This window comes from Cyprinus carpio, chromosome B4 (genome assembly GCF_018340385.1).
Source record: "Cyprinus carpio isolate SPL01 chromosome B4, ASM1834038v1, whole genome shotgun sequence".
NCBI classification, from domain to species: domain Eukaryota; kingdom Metazoa; phylum Chordata; class Actinopteri; order Cypriniformes; family Cyprinidae; genus Cyprinus; species Cyprinus carpio.
Window position 1 is genome coordinate 13732195 of NC_056600.1, and position 24992 is coordinate 13757186.

At 36.5% G+C, this 24992-nt stretch overlaps 1 protein-coding gene across 6 annotated transcripts in view; it reads right to left on the reverse strand.

Moving 5' to 3' along the window:
• LOC109097362 (ankyrin repeat and sterile alpha motif domain-containing protein 1B) overlaps positions 1–24992 on the reverse strand; it is a 167829-nt gene that overhangs the window by 107725 nt on the left and 35112 nt on the right. For 5 of the 6 annotated variants that reach the window (XM_042722084.1, XM_042722083.1, XM_042722082.1 and 2 more), the window contains exons 2-9: positions 23625–23705; positions 22844–23000; positions 17475–17771; positions 11732–11807; positions 10888–10989; positions 8655–8777; positions 7265–7446; positions 5519–5635 (exon numbers count right to left, since the gene is read on the reverse strand). In XM_042722084.1, coding sequence (XP_042578018.1) covers positions 5519–5635; positions 7265–7446; positions 8655–8777; positions 10888–10989; positions 11732–11807; positions 17475–17771; positions 22844–23000; positions 23625–23705 — 1135 coding nt within the window. Of the gene's footprint in view, positions 1–5518; positions 5636–7264; positions 7447–8654; positions 8778–10887; positions 10990–11731; positions 11808–14009; positions 14168–17474; positions 17772–22843; positions 23001–23624; positions 23706–24992 lie in introns of those variants that run through there. The other variant, XM_042722086.1, reaches the window with a different exon arrangement.

The window sequence follows — 24992 nt, forward strand, 5'->3', positions numbered from 1 at the left end:
ACCTGCTGAGATCATTTCAGTAATCATCTTGTTAACACTCAGGTGAGAAGGTTGACGAGCACAAGGCTGGAGATCATTATGTCAGGCTGATTGGGTTAGAATGGCAGACTTGACATGTTAAAAGGAGGTGATGCTTGAAATCATTGTTCTTCCATTGTTAACCATGGTGACCGTCCAAAGAAACGCGTGCAGCCATCATTGCGTTGCATAAAAAATGGCTTCACAGGCAAGGATATTATTCTAAGATTGCACCTAAATCAACAATTTATGAGGTTCATCAAGAACTCTTCAAGGAAAGAGGTTCAATTCTTGTAAAGAAGCTTCAGGGCGTCCAAGAAAGTCTAGCAAGCACCGGATCGTCTCCCTAAAGAGGATTCAGCTGCGGGATCCAGAGTGCCACCAGTGCAGAGCTTGCTCAGGAATGGCAGCAGGTAGGTGGTGAGCGCATCTGCAGCCCAGTGAGGCGAAGAACTTTTGGAAGATGGCCTGGGTTCAAGAAGGGGCAAGCAAAGAAGCCACTTCTCTCCAAAAAAAACATCAGGGACAGATTGATCTTCTGCAGAAAGTATAGTGAATGGACTGCTGAGGACTGGGGCAAAAGTCCATATTCTCCGATGAAGCCCCTTCCGATTGTTTGGGCATCTGGACAAAAGGCTTGTCCGGAGAAGAAAAGGTGAGTGCTACCATCAGTCCTGTGTCATGCCAACAGTTTAAGCATCCTGACACCATTCATGTGTGGGGTTGCTTTCTCATCCAAGGGAGTGGGCTCACTCACAATTCTGCCCAAAAAACAAAGCCATGAATAAAGAATGGTACCAAAACACCCTCCAAGAGCAACTTCTTCCAACACCCCAACAACAGTTTGGTGAAGAACAATGCATTTTCCAGCACGATGGAGCACCGTGCCATAAGGCAAAGTGATAACTAAGTGGCTCGGGGACCAGAATGTTGAAATTTTGGGTCCATGGCCTGGAAACTCCCCAGATCTTAATCCCATTGAGAACTTGTGGTCAATTCTCAAGAGGCGGGTGGACAAACAAAAACCCACTAATTCTGACAAACTCCAAGAAGTTATTATGAAAGAATGGGTTGCTATCAGTCAGGATTTGGCCCAAAGTTGATTGAGAGCATGACCCAGTCGGAATTGCAGAGGTCCTGAAAAGAAGGGCCAACACTGCAAATACTGACTCTTTGCATAAATGTCAAAACGTATGAAGTGCTTGTAATTATATTTCAGTACATCACAGAAACAACTGAAACAAAGATCTAAAAGCAGTTTAGCAGCAAACTTTTTGAAAACTAATATTTATGTAATTCTCAAAACTTTTGGCCACGACTGTATAGAGTGCACGCATAAGCGACTACGCATTTAGAGTGCATTCTTTCACTGCCTGATTCAGTCTACGTATAAATATGCATTAAGAATGATCACATAATTCAAAATAAGAGGGCAGAAAATTTATATATTAATATCATTTCAAATAGTTAATCAATATCACACGAAGAGTGCAGTTTTTTAAAAAAAATGTGATATTGATTTTATACAACAGTTCAATAAACAATAAGTTAAATATCAAGAGACTTATGTTTTAGGCACCACATCAGCTGTTTTTGCGCTATTTTAACAACAAAAATCATTCCAAACACAGCCACAGCACTGCTTTGCATCTCTGTGCAACTTGACGGTGTTTCATTCCTGAATGAATTAACCGTTTAAATGATTCGGTTCAATCATATGATGCGATTTCAATTTTTCCTTTCTCTTTGGAGTGTTACAAGCTCTTGGTGCATAAAAAAGACCTTTAAAGTTGCAAAGTCTCAAATCCAAAGAGATATTCTTTATAAAAGTTAAGAGTCAACCAGGCCCTCCTAAACGGCTCGTTCTAACATCCCCCCACGTCTACGTCACGATGTGGGAAGATTTGCATAACGCCGCACAAATGTTCATGCAAAGAAAGAAGGTGTAACTTTTATTCTTGCTGTTGCCGCCGGCACCATGTTGTGAAAAAGCAAAACTACTTTGTTTGGTCTTCCAAAAGAGGACACAACTAGAAATCAGTGGTTAAGTTGTATTTACAACACTGTTCCAGAACAATTCAACCCAAATATTCAGATGTGTGCTGCGCATTTTATGGAGGATGAGGACTATAAAGTTTCTATAAAGTCAGGCAATTCCAACTTTGCAAGGACAGTCTGGCGCCTCTGACTCACAACCTGTAAGTCAATTACATATTTAAAGAATTTGCCACTGATGATTCAAACGTGAGTTTTGAGAAGTGTAGAGTAGAGCTTTTTGCTTTGTCATTTCTCCGATCACAAATGCAGACATGGTTTTATGTTTACACAGTGCGATACGCAACGCAACAGGAAAAAAGACAGTACAAGTCATTATAATCAGTAATTATGTCCCCACTGGATGCAACAAAAGCCTCGTTTATAATGCGTCTTATTGTTTTTGTATTGTCGTGCCGGGACACCCGGCATCACAGTAAGTTAAGGGGCGTAACATTTCCGTCACATGCTTGAGGTATTCAGCCAATCACAATGCACTGGATAGCTGGCCAATCAGAGCACACCTCGCTTTTCAGAATGATGAACTTTGTAAAAATCGACACGTTTCAGAAAGGCGGGGCATAGAGGAGCAACAATAATGTATATTATGTGGAAAATGTGTTTTTTTTAACCTTAAACCACATAAATACATTTCATTACACCAAATATATAAAATAATGTTCTTTTTAGCAACGTCATATGACCCCTTTATCAGTGACTTGCTGCCACCTACTGACGTTTTTAATTGTACATTTAAAGTATCTTTTCATTTATTAAATAATTTCAAATATCAGTATTCAACATTTCATGTTTAAAATATCAAAACATTATTTATTTATTTGTAACTGCAGGTTAAAGCATTCCATGTCCCTCTAAGCTGCATTAACATATTGTAAATGCCACTTCATATACAACTTCTGCAAAGATTAATTTTGTTGATACTGATTTCATTTGTTTAGTAACTGCTGTGAACTGACCACACAGAATATGAAATATATCAAAAACTTTAGGAGTCAGCTGTCCACGGTTTTCCTTAAGATATCAGCACAATAACACACTCAGCAAAATATTGTCTAATTATCTATATAGCTAAAATTTGAAAATATTGAGATATAATTTTTTTGTCAATATCGCACACCCTTAGTACTGACACAAAATAATTTGCAATGGTTGCTTTGTCACATCCAGTGTAAACAGCCTTAAGCTGTTGGTTTATTCATTTATTTATTTATTTTTGGCTAATAGAAGTTTCGAATGGCCGGTAACTAAAAAATTTAGTAGCTAAATTGGCTGGTGAGTGAAAAAGTTCATTTCAATCCCTGCATAGCACATATAGTTGTATATATTGTATTGTGAAGCATTTTCATTCATTTACAATTCAATTATATTGTAGTCCAAACCTAAAACAGCTCTTTTCCGGGTTCCCAAAACAATCCAGAAGTGTCACCGCAGAGTGTTTGTTTGTAAACAGTAATTTCATCTGCAGAGAAAACCGCTGCAAAGCAGATGCTACTGATGGGAGCGCTTACTCTGATCTGATCACAAGACGTTTTCAGCGTTAAACATTAAAAGCACGTTTGCTGACTGCAGCATTGGGAATAGAGGCAGAAAAAAAACAGTACAAACTGATAAAACAAACAAACACAGGCCCCAATTTTACAAACGCAAATACATGATATAACAGGAAAAGACGAATGGTTCAAAACTTGAATGGATAGAAAAATAAAAAGGGGAGGCAGAGGAATGCTGGAGAACAGCTTGAATGAGAAAGCAGAGGCAGACAGCCAGTCTCCCTCTATCTCTGGATGTTTTCTCTGGATGTTATTGCGCAGTGCTGTGACGCACCTGTTTTGATGGAGACTCAGATCTGTCAATTGGGAAGTGGGTGGATATCCCACGCCTTGCACTTTATGAATTCTGTGTCTCCTAGCAACTACGAGAACCCCTCGGAATCTGCGTGCATCTCTCTCCCTGCGGAGGAGAGCCAGTGACCGAGTTCAGGATTGGTTTGTGGGTGCAGAAGAATGACTCGCAGTCCAAGGAACCCCAACTCTTCCTGGAGCTGGAGTCTCCCCTCCCCCAGCCTATGCCTGTTTCCATGGTAGCGGGAGGTCTCCTCACATGGCGCAGGTGGGCGGATCAGCGTGTGACATGATTACACTTCCTGCGGGATAATTAGACTTCCTGTCTGAGGGACGGGAATCCCTCTTGCTCATCCTGGCATTATGAAAGCCAAACCTTCAATCCAACCATTAACATTTGCTTATCTATCTTTCCATCCACAATCAGAATTAAAGATAAAATGATATGTTTTTTTTCTAGATGCCCAGGAAGTCTTTGAAGACCTTTGCAGTTAGTTGGCTAAAGTTTCCATAGCAACATGATAACTTCATTCAACGAATGTACCTGTTTTATCTTGAATTTGGCTGTGAGAATGAACATAAATATTAAAATAAACAAGTTAAAAAGCTTTGATGAGTGAAATAATAGGAAGAGTATTGCATTAACCAATAAATTAATTAGTGTAATTTCAATACACTTGTTGTAACAGTTGTAAAATATTTTTAAATTAATAGAAAACAAATACTGAAATGAAGTTTGCATTCTATATATTTATGTAGAGCCTTGCAAAAGTATGCATACCCTATTAACATAAAATTGTGAAAGCACTACACACACACACACACACACACACACATATGCATGTGTATAAATATTCAAAAATATTTTAAAAAACTACAAAAAAAGATAAATAAATGGACCAATATGTAATAAAGTTATTATAAGAATTTGTTTATATTTATTACTTTAAAATATACATTTTTATATTATAATATATTATAATATTATAATTCTAATAATAATTAGTATAATTATTATAATATTTACTTGGTTATTTTGTGTAATTTATGCATAGAAAATATTTATATGTATAAATGTATTACAAAATATACAAATCTATTCATATAGATAAATAAATGGACAAATATGTAGTAAAGTTGTTATAAGAATTTATTTAGATTTATTACTTTAAAAATATATTCTTATATTATAATATTTTAATTATAATAATTAGTACCATTATTATAAGATTTACTTGGTTATTTTGTGTACTTTATGAATAGAAAATACAGAAATTGAATAAAATGCAGAAAAAAACCCCTACTAAAAATAAAAAGAAATTAGGAATGAATCACAAAGTATACAAATATATCAAATAAACAAAAATAAACTAAACAATACTTATATTGCTAAATAAACAATTAAAAAAAATATTAAATTATTTTAATATAAAATATTATAAATAAATTAGTTTTATATATTAATTGACTGGTTTCTGTATTAAAATGTTTTTTTTTTTTTTTTTTTTTTTTACAATTGAATATCTACAATATTTACAAATTCTTTATCCACTAAGGGGTCCATAGCTGCATTATAAGGATGGGAAGTGTGAGTGTGTGTGTACCTGAGAAAAGCCCAGGTTTCTGCAGCCGTTGCAGGGAGTGAGCGCCTCCCACAGGCCTGATGGGCCGCAACTCTTTTCCTCCTCTTCCATCGCCGGGCGCAACGGAGGAGTGGGCCGCTACAGCCGGGTGGAGAGAGAAATACAGTTACATACAGTCAAGAGTAGTACACACAGACTGAAGTACAGACACAGATCTCAGCTCATGCCATCATAACACAAACTTAAGATAAGTTACAGACTGTATAAATGGAAGGAGACTTACAACTCCAACAAAAACAAATACGAGAAAACTTAACGCTTACAGTTTTAATGGCCAATCACCAATTTCATGCTTTAAGGCAAGCCTCGTAGATTAGCACAGCAACCAGAAAGCTGCTGTAGGCAGGGAAGAAGACCAGGTGCACAGCTTTTTTTTTTTGGATGTCAATGGAGAACAGGCTTCACTATGGTGAATGAACGATTTTGTTTACATTTTTTTCCCCCTTAATTTAATTTAAATATGAAAACAACCTAGACAAACTGTTCTGGATGTTCCTTATTTAAGTACATAGGAACTGTACTGTACAAGAGTGAACTTATTTTAACAGGACATCTGAAAAGTGTCTGTTTCACTCTACAATCCAACATGAACACTTGCTTTGCTTGTCTGTGACTTTTGGACAGTTTTTCTGTGACTTTTTAGAGGGATCGCAACGTGATTCATGGTTTAAATATGTGCCAATAATAGTCTGACTCTCAATGACCCATTCTGTCTGATTCTTTTGCTGAAAACTTAGTTATTTCTTTTTTTGTAGCTCCAGAACTCAATGTAGAAACACATTCCTAGTGTTGAGCCACAAAAACTGAAATATACAGTATGACCATATATGAGTATCACATACAAATACAATGTGTATTTAATTTATGAAACTATTATGTAAAACAATGATCGTTTGCTGCAAATATAAGGGAAAACTATCTAAATAATTCCTCAGACATCTGCATAAAAAATGTCATTATTAATTAGATAATAAAAAAAAACTGTTTTGTGACTGGCAGGCAAAATATATAGCCAGTAATTGTTGCCAGAACCCTTTTATAGACTTTACAAACAACTCCAACCCCTTCAGTCAAGTCTTAGGGGTTTTTGACAGGTGACTAGAATCGACCGCGATGGCTCAGAAGAGTGTTTGTGTGCGTGCGTGTCTTTGCTTGTTTACCTGGGCTCTGCAGACTTTGATAGATTGACCACACTCCACATTTAATTGTATTGATCAAACAAACGCAGCAGAGTAAACTGTGATCCAGTGGTCACTGTGACAGCTAAACCATGACACCTTCAGCAAACGACCACTTCGTTACACACTATTCTAATGCATTCTATCCATTACATAAGGTTAAATTCTCTCCCTAAGCCAGCAATGTGATCAAAAATTTGTTTCTTTTGGTGTCACATAACGTCAGTGATTAAATCGGGGGATGTTTTAGTGCTATAAATATGTATTTATGAGATTATATAAACTGAAGGGATACCAGTGTTTAACTCTGCCCTCTGCTGGCCACAGTGCATCAACAGTAAAATACTCATCATTACTCAAAGCTCATTAGAACCTCTTGATGCCAATCGTTTGATGTCATTAATTTCATTTTCTTGGAGAACAGAAACATTTTTGATATGGGGCATAATCTGATAAAACATTGCTTTAACTGCATAAAAACTGTTCAAAATCAGCCTTTGCTGTACTGTATTTGCTTCTTAATGCACACCTTGTTTATTCGAGTGAGTGTGCCGTTTCGTTCCTCGTCAGACAGCCGCCCACTGCCGAAGCTCTCCATGGACTGAGAGTGAGAAGAGATGGTCTGACACAGCTCCTCAAAGGAGCAATCCTTATCACGGCAGATCTTTATTTCATTCAGCAACTTGGACAACTCCCCCGTTACTGCGTCATCTACAAAGGGAGAGAGAGAGCAAGCTATGAATTTGAATGAAAGAATAATGAGTTTATGGTAAAACAGAGAAGAAGAGCTGAAAAAAAGGAAAGAAAAGTTCTCTTTCTTATTAATGGACAGCCTGCTGCAGTATGAAAGACTTGATGTGATCTTCATTTAGTCTTATTCTATATATTTTTTCTTAATTACTAAATTTAAATGATACATTTTACACTTATTTTTATAATCATGTACAGTTTTTATATTTTATAAAACACACACACACACACACACACACACACACACACATATATATATATATATATATATATATATATATATATATATATATATATATATATATATATATCATATCTCCATACAATTATGCAAGTCAAACTAGCACAATATTAAAACTGAAGTTTGATGTAACTACAGACTATATCATTATACCAAAAGCACATCAAAATTCTCTATTAAGAGCTTTTAAATAAATGCTTATTACGTAGCATTCATCACAATATTCGTTTTATTTATTATTATACTCTTTTGTCTGTTTTTCAGTATTTGATGTGGGACAAATGCTTGTTTCCTGGCATGGGCTCAGTGTACTGATGTGTACTAACAGTCATTTTGTGGCTGGCACACTCTCAGATTCACCTGTGATCATTACCAAAATGCTGCCCCAGATGGAATAAAAGACACACATCCAGCCATATCCAGACCACAAAGGGACCACATGAGAATGGGCTGCACTGCAACATCTGACCACTAGGAGCGCTGCTGACTGCACTTTCTTGATAATGAACGCACTAATCAAAACATATAGTCTTTTATGTCACTGTTTGTTTTCCTGTTATGAATAAACGTAGCAAAATGCGCTTTATTTTTAAATTAAGAACCTGATGATGAATGGATTAAGTGATTTATGCGTGCAAACACTGGATTAAACAATAAAACCTTTGCCAGAGTAAGACAAAGCAGCAGACAATGTGCTGTAATACTATCACTTGACCACTAGGTGTCATACTGCACACTAAAATACATGAAACACATAGCAGCAGTCTTTCTCTTTGAGAGTATGAGCATGCTTACTTTTTTAAATGAACAATTACATTTAGGTGTTAAAATAGCATATTTGTATTTATTAAATGCAATTATTCTGTGATGATTATATTTGAATGCATTAAGAACTTAATTTTCATGCAAATATATCCCACATACATACTTTTATGCCGTAGAGACGGGGAGGGCACAGGTGAGGGTATTGATGTGCGTGGTGTTGGTATTGGACGCTGACGGGCAAAATCTTCATGAAAATTCCCTTTGTCACAATCCGACATCATATAATCTAGAGAGATATAGATAAATTATTTACAGAACACCAACAAACAACCATACAAATAAATCGGAGATGCATCATATTTGAAAAGCTAATTTCTAAGACCACTGATTTCTTAACTTCAGATCAAACTTCGATGAAAAACCATCTATTGCATGCCTCTTTTCATCTGATTAATGGTTTATACTTCTTCAGCAATTAAAAGGCATTTTCGCATCATTCTAAAAATGTCTCCTTCAGATTGTGGTACACAAATCTTGATTTTTAAAAAGTAAACATCAGAATAACTTTTATGCTGTTAGTAATATTTCAATAAAGACACTTGCTGGATTATTTGATTATCTACACATCGTTTTTAGAAAAATCGATAACACTTTAGTATAGGGACCAGTTATCACTATTAACTAGTTGCTTTTTAGCATGTCTATTATTAACATATTGGCTGTTTATTAGTATTTATAAAGCACATATTCTGCATGACCATATTCTACATTCGTAATTCTACCCAATACCTAAACTGAGCAACTAGTTTACTATTAATAAACAGCAAATTAAGAGTTAATGGTTTGTTAATGGTGAGTAGTGGACCTTAAAATAAAGTGTGCCCGAAAAATCATGTTAAAATGTGAGTATCAAATATGATACATCACACTATTGAGGAGCTTTTGCTTGTACTTTTCTTAATCATCAGTGTATTGCACTGCATTATAAGTATCATCTTACGAAGGCATATTATTGGGAGATATAGAGTGGTAACTGACATAGTCACAACTGATATTTATTAATATTTAAATACATTTATGTAAGTAGTCTGCTATACCGTTAAAAAGATCTAATTTCTTTACATTCAAAGCTATCAGAATTACTTTTTGGCAATATAAATATTAGCAACTCTACCAAACTGCATATTTTTTCTCATATTTTAGAATATTTTAGAGTTGTTGTTTTTTTCCACTCCATAAGTGTAACCTTCATGTTCTCTTATTATATACTTAACGTACCATGAAAGGCAGATGTATCAAATATGATACTCAACAAAAAACACATATGCAAACTTTGTTGTTGTTTTTGTTTTTCAATTTAAAAAGTATATATATAGATTTTTTTCACATGTCACAGTCCTTCACATTATTTCACATGTCAGGTTTTACACAGGGTTAAAGAAAAGCACTTTAAGTTGGTGAAAACCAAAATGTGGCGTCTGTAATTGTACAGCAGCTCTAAAATACTATAGGCTGCACAAGCCACATGGTAAACTTGTAAACAATGGTTTCTGAGTCCCGTCAAAGACTGTAGATTATAAAACCACAGCAAGCTTGAGTCTGAAATTCCTTTCACGCTGGGGATTCTGGTTCACTGACCACACAGAAGCAAGGAAGAGAACTGTAATGTTGCCTCAGTCCTGTAGGATGAAGGGTGATTTAAACTTCACATGTGTCAAAAAGAAACATTTTCAAGCACTACTTCAGCTCTCAAGGCTGCATTTCACAACCCTAAGAAATCTATAACCCTGGGCATAAAGTGAATGGAAACAACAAGAGAGCTAAACTGAATTTAATTTCAAAACCAGATAACCACATCATATTCTTTTATGAGGGTGTGTTTTTGAAAGCAGAGATGGAACATTGGATTCAAACAGCCAACATCTTCTGTGCTGTGTGATAAACTCTGCTGGAAAGAATGAGTTTAGTTGAATCAGTACATGAAGGAAGACAAACAAACTTTAGAATCATCTAGATGTTATAATGCTGAAAATGGCCCAATGTTGTTATAATATGTGTATAACAATGTAATAAACATGTAATAATTCCTAAATCACGTAAACCTCATCAAGAAGGCACAGTATTCTAAGTATTTGTAGTTGTTTTTTCTTTTGAGAAATGTGAGGGAACATGGATTTCTCATATACATTAAACGTCCATTGTTCTCAATCTAACACAAACTTCCTGAAACAAATTTTATCAATCTGCAAGCATCCGCCTTTTGATTTTCACCAAGAACACGCTCCGTCATCAGCTTGGGCACGTGTGTGTGAGTGTGCTTGTGTGTGTTTTAAGGGCTTTATTGGCTTTAAAAAAAAAAAAAGTTGAAATGTGTGCGTGTCTGGGAAATACTTTACCTTGTATGAGAGAAGCAATTTGTTGTGATTTCTGAGACGGATGTTCTCTTAGAATGTCTAGAGCAGTTCTTCCTTGGCAATCTCTGATGTTAGCATCAATCCCTGAGGAAAAAAGTTTTTGATTTTCATTTTTAGATTATCTTTAATTATACATAAATGTTTTCAATTTGCATGTTGTATATTTTGTATAATAATTACGTTTACATTTATAATATATTATAATATGTTTAAAATATTTTATTTCTGATCATGCAACACCACAAAACTAACCATCACATCTGCCTAAATTGACACAAAACACTTTATCTGAAAATTTCTAATTTATTTAGATTTATTGTTAAAAACAAACAAAAGAATGAATAAAACCAAACAGACTTTAAATGTGCAAAAATAAAAATACTCAAAATTATAGATAAAAAAAACTATATTGAATGTTCTGAATTGAATTAATATTCCACTTTGTTCTATAATATTTTATTTATTAATACAAACAAAAAATGCATAAAAATAAAAACTTTTTTTTTTAATTCTTTATATAATTAGAAATTATATAATAGAATAATCAGGGCCGTCACCTTCCCACAAACCCTCAAAAACATGAAAAAACACAAAAAATAAACATTTTTCCCAGAATAAAACTTTCCATAACAATAAAACCATGGCAGAACAATCACACTGCCCTTTCCCTATGACAGGAAGCTCCCCAATCTCCAATTCCTGTTCCACAGCTGGAACTGACAGGGAAGCTGTTAGGTCACAGGTCACACAAGTAGTTTAAACAAACCATGGCCCTACAACATCCTCATCCTAACCCCACACACACGTGCACTTCTGAAAGACATACCTGAGTCAAGCAGTAGCTGAACTACATCCATCTTTCCGAAGAGAGCGGCTTCGTGGAGAGCACTCCCTTTCTCTGTCTAGAGAGACAATGATTATAAGTCAATATTTTAAGCTTAATGCCTCACATAAAGAAGTAAATGGCAGTTATACACCATGGCATCTTTACTACTGCAGCCCTCGCAGTCTATCAGCTGTCTACTGGGGCGACTGGCAGGGTATTTTATATCACGCTCACTGTGAAGTACTTAACTACACCCAATTTAGCTCTGGAAACATTTATTCAGTGTACTACAATTAACGGCAAAAGCGCTGTGAATTTATGAGGCTGACTGAAGGCTGCTTGAAAGAGGGAAAGAAACAGGAAAATTAGACTGTTCGGCAGTCAAGACAGATCACGAGAGAGCTTCTTGCACAGTTGAGCGTGGTCATTTTAATAGGCCACCGGGAGACCGCACACGATACCCAATCAAATCGGCCCCCATCGGCCTTCATTAGTCCAGAGGCATGAGTACAGCGCCTTGCTCTTCTCCCTGAACTACTGGATCTGTGTGATGATGCAATACACATTAAACAAGCTCTACAGGGACTTACTACTGTGATACTTAATCCCGCACATATCATATTGCTGCAAAAATAGCACTTACCTTCTGCAAGGTAGTCTGGGAGAGCCAAAACTACCTCAAAAGTTTGAAACACTGTTTTTGTCTGGCAGTGGTACCACAGCATTAATCTGGCTCCTGGACAACAGAGACTCTCCAAAGAGTGCTGAGTTTATGTCTATGTAACATTACCAGGCGTTCTTACATTCAGTTTGTGCTTTTTAAGTAAATCTACACACTGAATTTCTTCCTTTATCTTTCTGATTCTGAACGAACGTCTTTGGCTACTGTATAGCATCTATATTTATCACCAATGGAACTGTGGGTGCTTAGACTCTAGAAAAATGTTTTGCAATAATAAATTCAAATCCAATTTAAAACAAAACAAAAAAAAATTATAATAATTTTGAATTCAAGTGAGAACACAGCACATTTCTGAAATGGAACATTCAACAAGTTCTCATTGATCAACATATGTCTACACCAAACAGTCCTGTTAAATTTTTGAGCTTGAAGTTTGAAAAAACAATCATTATGTATACGTCAACAATGATTTAGGGCAAATGTAATGGATTTTAATGGAAATTATTTAAAGAATTTAATTTTAAAAATTCAAAAACTGAATTTCAAAGACAGTGTTGCGCTTCGCGTTTAGTTTTGCCTTTGTTTTTTCATGTAAACGTGCTAGATAAACACTCATTCAAAAAATTCCTTGTGTCTTAGCAGAATCACCAAAAATAAAAACTATCCCAAAAATTCACTCACCAAAAGCACATCCAACATCAAAATGAAAATTTACCCATAATTTACTCACCCTCAGCCCATCCAAGATGTAGGTGACCATTTACCCAGGCTGTGTATTAAATAAAAAAAATTAAGTAAACAATCACAAACTTACTGCACAGACTCACAATATCTCAATTCATAACATTCCAAAAGGTTATCATTCAGGACTTTTCATGTATGTTCTTGCCTACATTTTCAACTGACTGTTTCAACTAGAAATCTTGCTCTACTGAAGAAAAAAAGTCACCTGCATCTGGCCTCAGGGTGAGTAAATTAACAGCTAACATTCATTTTTGGGTGAACTATGCCTTTATGTTAAAAGAAGTTTGAATTTTTAAAAATGTATCTTAAAACCTGTTTAATTTCCAAATAAATAACCCTGCACATCATGTGTTTATACGCAAGAACTTGTTCTGTACATGTGGCCTTAAGAGGATAAAAAAAATTTCAACATTTCTGTTCAGTTCAGATGCAGCTTATCATAATGTTCTTTAACAAATGAATGCATCCTGTGAATACTCCGCAAGCCTGACAGTTATTAGAGAGAAGTCGAAAACAAAAAATTGAGGCAAACACCTACATGAAGTTATGCAATAAGAAAAATGCGTAGTCAGTGCTGGTACACTGTCAGAAAAACAATGTGGAAAGACTGTACCTTAAGGAACATTTTTGGGCCATTTTAACCCATGTGGGACAATATTAGTACCTTAAGTTAAAGCTTAAAGGTCATGTTTGAGGGTACTTAAGGTACAATTTTCTTTTTAACATATGTACTCTCAACCCTAAATACAGAGAATCTAAGGATACAAAAGTAAAGCTTACATAAAGTTATACCTTCAACTTTTATAAGACACACATGCACAACGAGATCTCATATCCTCTGTGATTACTTACACTCTCTAAGACCAAACATAGTTGCAGGTAAGGTATTCATCCTTCACCCTGAGGTTAAACTCCAGTCCAGATCACTGAATGGTCCAAACTGACTAAAAAGACTCCAAATGAACAAGGTGAAGATTGCAGAGAGCACTGTTCTCCTGATATGTTTAACTCAGAGTTCTATACAGTTTAGGATGAGCAGCGAGTGCGCCCACAACGGGACGGGAAGTGGGACCCCCTCCTCTGGATGAGGACCACTTCCTGTCGAGTTTCCCATGGCGATTAGCTATTGATGTCACCAGGAGGAGGAAATCGATTCACTCTCACTGAGCTTCCAGGAATTGAGAAGCGGAGAGCAGATTGCCTTCATCTCTTTTTCTTGCTGTTCTACTGTAGCTGAATGTTCTTGTAAGTTAAGCATTGACAGAGTGTCTTTCATGTGATCCGACATTCCATACCATATTCTTGGGAATAAATTCTGTCTTTTATTTCATTGGTGCAAAATTCAGCTTAACTTTATATTAAATATAAATCAACAAATTTGTTCTCATTCACAGTGGACAGACCAATTGGAGAGGATCTGGTTAGGGCACTTTGTCGCACTGTAACTATAAACGTTTAAAATATGTGTGTGTTCAAATAATACTGTATCTCTCCTAGAGACAGAGGAGGGGGAATCCATGCTTTCTGAGATCAAAGCTTCCTCTGATCATTCTCTCTCACACACAGAACCATTCAAACGCAGACAATCCTCCAGCGTTCCATCACACACACACACACACACACACACACACACACCACACACACACACACACACACACCCACACACACACACACACACATATACACACAGCATTATACACACACACACACACACACACACACACACACACACACACACACACAATGCTAAAAAAGACAGTTACCATACAAATGGCTTTATAGCCTGACACATAAGACAAACACATTCCATACTAACAAATAAACATTCAAAGCTTTGAAGCTATATTAGTTAGGATTCTCACTAATATAACGGCTTTCATACTAAGATTATTCCCTACTTCAATGTCTAATGGGATTGTTGAGTGTAAAAAGCAGCAGACTAAAAGAAATCATTGCATTATGTAGGGCTTCCATTATTGTAACTCTGTATAACAATACAGGCAATGGTATAGGTTTCATGTGACCATCGGATACACATCCACCAGGTGCAAAATTCAGAATTTTGCTTCTTGTATTTTATGTAATTCTATGTTAAAAAAAAAATAAAAAATTTAGGAACAATCAAACATGAAACCCTATTCTAATACACCACTAAAACCAAATCAAGGGCATAATAGGACCCCTTTATTTTTGCTGGTAGGTTATCATTACACAAATTAAAACACTATCTACATTCAAGAAACAAAATTATTTAAATATGATGTGTTCTAAAGTAACATGCTGTCTTCAGTGAAGCACAATGCTGCCCCACAATTTGTATTAATAAAATAGCTTCACCACTTAAGAGCTACATTATATTTCTTAGCAATGTGTTGATAACATCACTGTTTTGAATGTAATTAAACTCACAGTTTCACTGTTAATAGTGAAACATGGTGGCACAGATGGAGGTAATTCATATATACACACACTCTCTCTCTCTCCCGGGCCTGTGAATGAACACAGACTAGATTTAATGCACTTCTCTGTGAATGGAATATCAAACCGGAGATCGCAAAAATGCAAGCTTTCTGGTGTTTTCAGAAAGTCATCGCTTTTTTCCAGAGTAGAGACAGAGTATTTGCACATGGCTGCACATGAAAAATAATAAAATCACTTATATTTCAGCATATATTTCCATATTGCACTAATGTAATGCTCTGATTGGGGGATTACATCTCTTGATATCAGGCAACACCAATTACATTCAACCGGCGAGCCAAATTGAACAGTTTTTACCTATATATTATATTCTATTAATTAATTTTGAAAACCTTGCACTTTTCCACTCTGTTTTTGACATTTTTCTTGTATTCAAATTAAGCATGACCCACTAACGCACACATGCTCAAACCGTGTTAATGCAGGCCCTTACATTTAGTCACATGAGAACTCATCTAAAAATGCATTTTCACACAAAACAGCATTTTAGTTTGACAACCACATCCCATATAACAAGAAACCAGACACAAAACTTACATTAAAGGGGTCATATGATGCGATTTCAATTTTTCCTTTCTCTTTGGAGTGTTACAAGCTCTTGGTGCATAAAGAAGATCTGTAAAGTTGCAAAGACTAAAGCCTCAAATCCAAAGAGATATTCTTTATAAAAGTTAAAAGTCAACCACACCTTCCTAAAATGGCTCGTTCTAACATGCCCCACATGTCTACGTCACGATGTGGGAAGATTTGCATAATGCCGCCCAAACATTCACGCAAAGAAAGAAGGCGTAACTTTTATTCTCACTGTTGCCAGCCTGTAAGTACGTTTTCATATTTATTGTTTGTCGTTTCTCCGATCACAAATGCAGATATGGTTTTATGTTTAGGCAGCACAATACGCAACACAACACGTAAAAACACAGTATAAGCCATTATAATCAGTAATTATGTCCCCACTGGATGCAACAAATTCCTCATTTATAATGGGTTTTATCGTTTCTGTCTCATGCGCCAGGAACATGGCATGACAGTATGTTAAGGGGAGTACCTTTCCATCACCCACTTTCACAACGCACTGGATAGCTGGCCAATCAGCATACACCTTGCTTTTCAGAATGATGAGCTTTGTAAAACTCGACTCGTTTCAGAAAGGCGGGGCATAGAGGAGAAACAATAATGTACATTATATGGAAAATAATTTAAACTTCATAAAAACATAAACATCATAAACACATTGCATTATACCAAATACACAAAATAATGTTCTTTTTAGAAACGTCATATGACCCCTTTAGTAAGGACCTCTCATACACAGAATAATTTTTTCATACTAACAACATTTACTATTCTCTATGCCTAATCCTAACATTCAGACGTCCTCACAAGTCATTTTTCATTTATTTTCCCATTTATATTTTAGTTACAAACTATTTTTGTTTTGATTTTTGTTTTTCAGTTGAGGACATCCCCAGACTTCCCAAAATGTTCCCAAAGGGAAGGTTTGTACGATATATATCTCTTCTTGGTACAAAATTTGTCCCTAAAGTATAACAAAGTAAACACACACCAGGGTAGCCTGAGGAAACCCTGGACTGAGAACAGAGTGTTCTTCTACTGTGTTTCACTTACTCTCACAGCTAGATTAATTATTCATCCATTTCAGCCCTTAAACCATTCACACACACTCTCTCTCTCTCTCTCTCTCTCTCTCTCTCTCTCTCTCTCTCTCTCTCTCTCTCACGACTGAGCATAACAACTGAGATCTAGAGCAAAAAAGATGTGTGTAAAGTGTGTGGAGTTCTAGAGGAAGAAGATATTCTGCCTATACACACTGACCTGTGTGTTAACGTCCATGTCAGCCTCCAGCAGCACTCGAACGGTGGCGTGATGGCCATTTCGTGCAGCCAGATGTAGAGGTGTGTGCTTGCGTGTATTGCAGCTCATGAGGTTGGGGTGGGCGGTCAGCAACATGCAGACCACCTGCAGGCGGCCGTACAGGGCGGCCAGGTCCAGCGCCGTTTCTCCTCGACTGTTCCTCATGCTGGGGTCCGTCAGCTCCTGCAGCAAAACACGGACCACCTCGGAGTGACCGTACTGAGCCGCACAGTGCAGAGCCGTCTCCTTTTCATGGTTCTACATCAGACAGAGAGAGAGAGAGAGACAGACAGAGTGTAACTGTAACAGCACTGTAAATAAACTCCTTCTGAAGCATCCATTATCAAAACATGAGATGTCATATAACCATGACAACTGCCTGTCAATCACTTACTGCCCTAAATAAGTCCCATAATGCATTGCAACTGCCCTAAGGCTACTGTCAGGTTGTTTTTACATACGAGACGATACACAGCAGCACACCCTGATCAGATCTCTCCATTTCATGAATGAAATTCAGTGCTATTTAGCGGTAAGACAAATCAAACACAGCTAGTTAAAACTGATAATGAGAAACTACTTCAAGGTGAAACATCTGAATGCATTTGCAGATTCATGAACTTACTTTGAATACTTACCTACTGTTAAAAAAGTATATTTTATATAATATGAATTTGGGTAGTATCAATGACATTCAGACGAACCACACCCGCCATGTTGTTACTATCACCTGACCTGCTAGCATTAGTTGCATTGCTTCACTGCCATTCATAAATCCTCTCCCATGGCCTTATGGGACAGTAAAGTGTCCAGTGAATGCGCACTTCATAATCCCAGTGGAAGTAGTTGGTCATCCAGGTACTTTTTGGCTACTGTTTTATGAATTCATTTACATGCTACTCTTTTGGCGTTTTGTTTTTCTCATACTATATAGTAAGAAAGTATTCGATTTCAGACGCAGCAATGGTGGCTTTCTTGCTCATGTCGCCTTTTCATTTTCATTTACTGCCAAGACTTCCAAGTCTGATTGTTTAGAAATGTAAGCACAACTCTCCCTCCAGGTGGTGTGGGATGAGTTAGCAGTTTGTTAAACGCGGTAATGAGAATATCACCTAACAAATTAAACTGGAGCTGTGCATTCACAAACAGGCCATAAGCCAAAGATAACTCAACAGCGCCCTCTATTGCCACTACTGCTCACTGCACTCATTCTCTTGACTGTATGTGTGTGTGGGTGTGTGTTTAGAGGGGTGCTCTAACAAACCCATGGAAGTGAAAGATTTGCGGTTTTGTCTGTGGTATGAAGACAGAAGGAGCATCCGTGTAAGTCTGTCAATAAACAAGAGAACTGCAGAGAGCAGCCGCTTTAACTCCAATGACTTATTTCAAGCAAATGGGTTCCTTAATTAGCCAGACATGATTGAAAATGATGATAAGAGACTCCCAGTCCCTGAAGCAGCACAAAGAAACAGACCTGATACTGCAGACAGATATCTCTGGTTCTCTCTCTCTCTCAGACTCTATGCCCTGCCTTTCTTCCTTTAATCTCCTTTTTTCAGCCTTGAACGCCAAACAAACTCACACCTATACACAGAGTAATTTCCTGCATCTATGAGCGCAGCCTCCATCGTGTATCTGTATGTTGGCCAGACAGTGCAATATCCAGAGAGACAGCAGGCCGCTTTCCTTCTTCATTCTGTTCAGGCCCTATTGGTTAATATCCAAGACAGGCTGTCATGATAAAACAACAGAAGAAACGGTATTCGCATTCAATCAATGAAATGACACATTAAAGCAATGGCGTATATAGAGTGATCAGCACTTTAAACGACACAAAACACATAATTAAAGTATAAAATAGACAAACAGACGCAACAAAAGTGCTTTGTTCACAGATGAGGACCCCGTGAGTCTCATCTCTTAGTGGAGCACTAAAGCAGATGTACAGACAGACAGTACAGCCCACGGGAGCATAGAGGAGGTGTGGAGGAGCACATTAATCTTTTCTATCCTGTACAATCCAGTGCAGTTTAATGTGGATTCAGTCTTTGAGCCGATATTGTAGAATTAAAGGAATATTCTGGGTTCAATACAAGTTAAGCTCAATAAAGCATTTAATGCTGATTGACGCTAAATAAAATAAAATAAAACTCATCCCTCATTTTCTTAAAATATAAAATAGAGGTTACAGTGAGGCACTTACATTTAGGTAGGATTTTTAATATGAGGATTTAAAAGGCGAAATGTGAAGCTTATAATTCTAACATAAATCTTTCTGTTAAAACTTGTGTATTATTTGAGCTATAAAGGTGTTCAAATAATATTTTTATTTTTATTTTTAGGGACTAAAGCAATACATTAAAACAAAGTTGTAAAACAGGATATAAAGTGACACAGAAAATGTAAGTAAGTATTTTTTTTTTCAAAACTGAAATCATTTTAACATGATTACTGTTTACATCTTGTGGCTTTATGACTAAAGAAAAGAAGAGACAAATAGAAATGACTTTTTTGTGGTAATCAACATTCTATTTCTATATATAATCCACCATGCCAAACACAGGAAACTAGGTACAGAGGTGACCATCATACTATGAAACACATGGTTCAACTTATTCTCACACATATGCTTGTTCAGCTAACGCAGGAAGTGACCTCAGACTACTGACCTGTGCTAAAGAGAGCTGGGTGAGAGTGTTAACACGGTGGATCTGACACTGTGACTCACAAACACATCTGGCTAACACTGTGTGTGTGTGAGAGAGAGAAATATAGGAATTCAGAGGGCTGTCTCTTGTGGGCTCAGAGGAGCTGGAGTCAGAGAAAATGGTGTAACCTTTCGTCCTCCCAACCAGAAAAACAAAACATTCCAGAGTAACGCACAAAACTAGCCATTTTCTCACACTCCCTTTCTCTCTCAAACACATATAGACTCATCCGCTAGGATCTATGCCCACACATTAGCTATTTAAACACTTGAATTTCAATATAAAGGTATTTTGGAATATATTACATGACCGTTTGAAATTGTGCGGTCAATAAGAATTTTTTAATACTTTTATTCAGCAAGCTTGCATTAAATTGATCAAAAATGACAGTAAAGACTTATGTACCAAAACTTCTATTTCAAGTAAAAGCTGTTCTTTTGAGCTTTCTATTCATCAAAGAATGCTGAACAAATGATTTCCACAGTAATATTAAGCAGCATAAATGTTTTCAACATTGATAAGAAATATGTTTCTTGAGCAGCAAATCAGCATATTAGAATGATTTCTGAAGGATCATGTGATACTGAAGACAGGAGTAGTGATGCTGAAAATTTAGCTTTGCCATCAAATTTATCTAACTGCTACAATATCAATATCCTAATTTAACTTACTTAACTTATTTTTCCAAATAAGGGCATCCCTAAATGTCCCAAAGGAAGGTTTCATCAGATTTGGCTCACCTCTGTGGACAGATTTGTCCCCAAAGTATAGTAAACACATAGTCACACAGAGGCCTTTCTCATTCCATTTCATTAGAGTCAAGCAGCTTTCGGCTCTCTGTAATTGGTCAATAGAACCAACATCAATCTACAAATGGACACCAACAGCTTTTTTTATATGAATTTAAACAAAACAAAAATTGGTCTACTGCACTTATTAACATAAATTTACCTTTTGTGTTTGAAATGACAAAGAAATAGGCACTTCGAAAGACAAGACAGTGAGTAAATGCTGACAGAACTTTCATTTTTGGGTGAACTGTCCTAGTGATATAAGTAAGTACTCTTCAAGTAAATTAGCAGAGACTTCCCTTAATATACGGTCATATGCTATAAAATGGGCCTGTCACAGGCTGTCATGTTCTTTTCTGTGAAGATGCAGATCACTGAGTGACAAATTACCTGCAAGTACATTTGACGTGGATCTTCAATATGAACACGGCAGAAATGCGTTGAGCATTCGGATTGATTTTATGTTCTTTCAGATGAAAGAATGATGAATGGAAGCTCGCTGCTTTTATCGCATTTACAAATCTGGACAACACAGAGGCTCAAATGAATATTCATACATAGACTCTATAGACACACACTCCAAAATCTTTCAATACAGCACACAAATTCACAAAACTCGACATTCCTTATTGGAAGGTTTACAACCCTTGTGTGTGTTTGTGTCAGCATAAAAACAATAAAACACTATCTTGAAATGATGGGACTATAAACAGCCTCTATATAGCAGTGCTGATATAATAGCATACCCTCTGACACGAAATATATGAATATTATATTCGGATATGAGTAATGTCCAAGTCATAAAGAGCTCAGCATCCCACACTGCAGTGTAATATACGCCATAAAGTCCGTGCCACCGTCTGTGTGTGTGTCCAGATCTATGTATCATCACTATTGCATAGCTTATTGCTCGTAAAGTGCTGCACATATCCATTTAGAGAAAAGGATGTAAAATGGAGTGAAAGTAACATTTTTTATCAGATTATGCAGCATTCATAAATGACTTGAGAAGGCCCAATCCAATTAACTTCCTAACATTTAGCTGAATTCAACATTTTGAGCCAATTCCAATCAACTTGAAAACTCAAAAACAGGCCCTAATCATTATGAACAGACTGACCGTGTAAATGAATGCCATACACTGTCTTTGTCTCTCAAAAATGCACTCATGAGGCCACAAAGGTCTTATCCGTCAAGCTGATGGCTCAGTGAGTTGAGGAGGGCTGAAGATTGGACGTAATTGTTTCTCTGGCTGGTGTGGTCATTAAGAGTGAGGCAGATGGCAGGAGACAGAGCAGCACTCTTCCCTGCACTGAGACAGCATTTTAACTGCAGGTAAATACAGGCCTTTCACAGAGCTGCTCAGCAAACCCTCCATCAGCCCATCAACACACTGAGATGCGAGGAGCAGGTCTGAAATTGTCAAAAACCTGTTAAGAGTGTGTATGTGTGCCTGGTCAAATGCATGGGGAAGTTTTTTTTTTTTTTTTTTTTTATAGCTTACATTTCCCTAAGCATAGTGCTAGCACAGCCTATACTCTACACAAGTAAACTGCCCTACTTGTAATCACAGCAAACCTTAAAGTCCAAACGAAACTGTGATGATTGCAAAAAAGATTAAGATTATAAAGATTACAAAGTCAAACATCTTTTTCTCTGGGTTTAATTGTTCACCACAGGACTAGTGGTGTGCATTAAAGTCAATTTAGATTTTTGTAACTGACTTGCATTATATTGGCAAAGTTAGCATGCTATGCAAAAGTTATACTAAGATAGTACACTGAGGGGTAAGTTTACAAACAGTACATTTGCTTTAAGGGTGTGTGTGTACCTGCTCATTAACTCTGCTGTGGGACGGCCCGTGGTGGATCAGTATCTGGACTATGTCCACGTCACCTCTCCATGCGGCCAGATGCAGAGGAAAACAGCCCTTACTGTCTGCCACATTAGTAGAGGCTTCAAACTGCAACAACTTCAACACCACGTCCTAGAGAAAGACAAATAAGAAAGATTTCATGTAATTGTTAGGGCAATTTTCATTCTTAAACACCAAAAATCCAATAAATCTTCTATGGTACTATTTAACTACATGAAGCTTTTTGCAGGCACAAAATGAACAGGGTAATTGTGCTCTAATCATAATACATAATTCAAGTTACATGAAATCCCTCTCCTACTCTGGCCTCATTCTTACGGCAAACGTTTAAACCACCCAAAAACCCTGAGCTATTCTAATTCCATCCTGCTTTAAAAAAAAAATCTGATTAATCTGACACCGCCTCATCCCATAAACCCCTCATTAATCAGATATAACTCCACCCACCTCATATACTGTACTTCACACTAATCTGGCTGAATCCAGATTCACAAACCCCGCCCTAATCTGACATCACGGTCTTCTGATTCTTATGTATGTGAGCTGGATTACACCTCTATAAATGTCTAAGTGATCCTGATATCTAGCACTTTCCCTTTTTAAGTCTATAACACCATGTTAGGAGGATTCTCATTCGTAATCTCATTCATTTGAATTAGTGTCCATTAACTTACATCTTAATTCAGCTATTCACTTTTCAAGAACCTGTAAATGAATTGGAGAATAAGAGTGTTACCTGTGTCCGTTCAGAGACGCGTGGTGCAGAGGTGTGTATCCTGAGCTGTCAGCACAGTTCACACTGACGCCTCTCCACATACTGCAGAGGAGAACAAAATCAATCAGTACAGCTCAGTAAAAAGACATCAGTACAAAACTACTAAACACCTACAACAAAACCATATACAGAGTTATTTCTACACAGAGCTGATACAGCAGAGTTTGAGCAAACCACACTCACGCCAAGATTGCTATGGGACTCTGTTTCTCACAATCTCCGCAGGACCTTAAATGCTGCTTTGAGAACACAAACACACACACACACTTACATTAATATCTAAATGGGGAAATACCACAGATCCAGGGTTTCCACACTTCTCGTTGCTGAAGAATCTCTGTTTAATTAAAAATGTGTGGACTATCTTCACAATGTCTGTGGTCTCAATAATTATTTATGTACTTTACACTCAATAAAAACAAACATTTTTAAAAATGTGAAATAAAAACATCTAATTTTATTAATACTAACTATTCCTGAATGGACACCACAAAATAAGGAGAGATCGAGATTGTTTTATTACTGTTATTATTATCACCATCAGGTTAGCTTTATTTTTATTATTTCTATTTTCATTCCTACTTTTATTATTTTTTTAAAGCAAGGGTCATAAAATCTTTAGAAAAATACACACACACACACACACACGCACAAAAACAGCTGCTGATAAAATACTCATGATTAATCTAATTATATTATTACAAACTGGTTAAAAATATAACAATTAACATAATTAATATGATCATATTTAATAAGTTAACACATGAACAAAGATAGCCCTAAAGTAAATATATACATTTATACATATAAATAAATAAATATAAATACATATTTTTGATCATTAATGAGTCTGTCCAGCTGAGGATGTCCATGAATGTCCTGAAAGGTTTAGCTCAATTTATATAAATTTTAATCTCCAAAATATGGATGCGCAGTAAGGAGTTGAATATTTCCTTGCCAATAAATCAATAATCACACAGTGATGGCAGAAAAACATCATTCATTCTCCAGTAAATTGTAGATTTAACACTTTTATATTTCACACAAACTTGAATGCCTGAAAACAGTTGCAGCTGAAGTCCATAACTAGAACATGAGCAGTCAATAGCACTGATGTCTAGAGACTGATGAGGAGACTCACCCCAGACAGACATGAGGAGGACAAAGGCCATGACCTACGATATGACTCACAACTTCACTAACCAATCACAGAACAACAGGAAACACACAAACACACACACAGTGTCCCAAGCTGCCATAAATAGACATTCCAATGGTCTGCAGAAACAACATTAGAAAGAGGAGCATGAGAAAACTTAATTCAGAGGG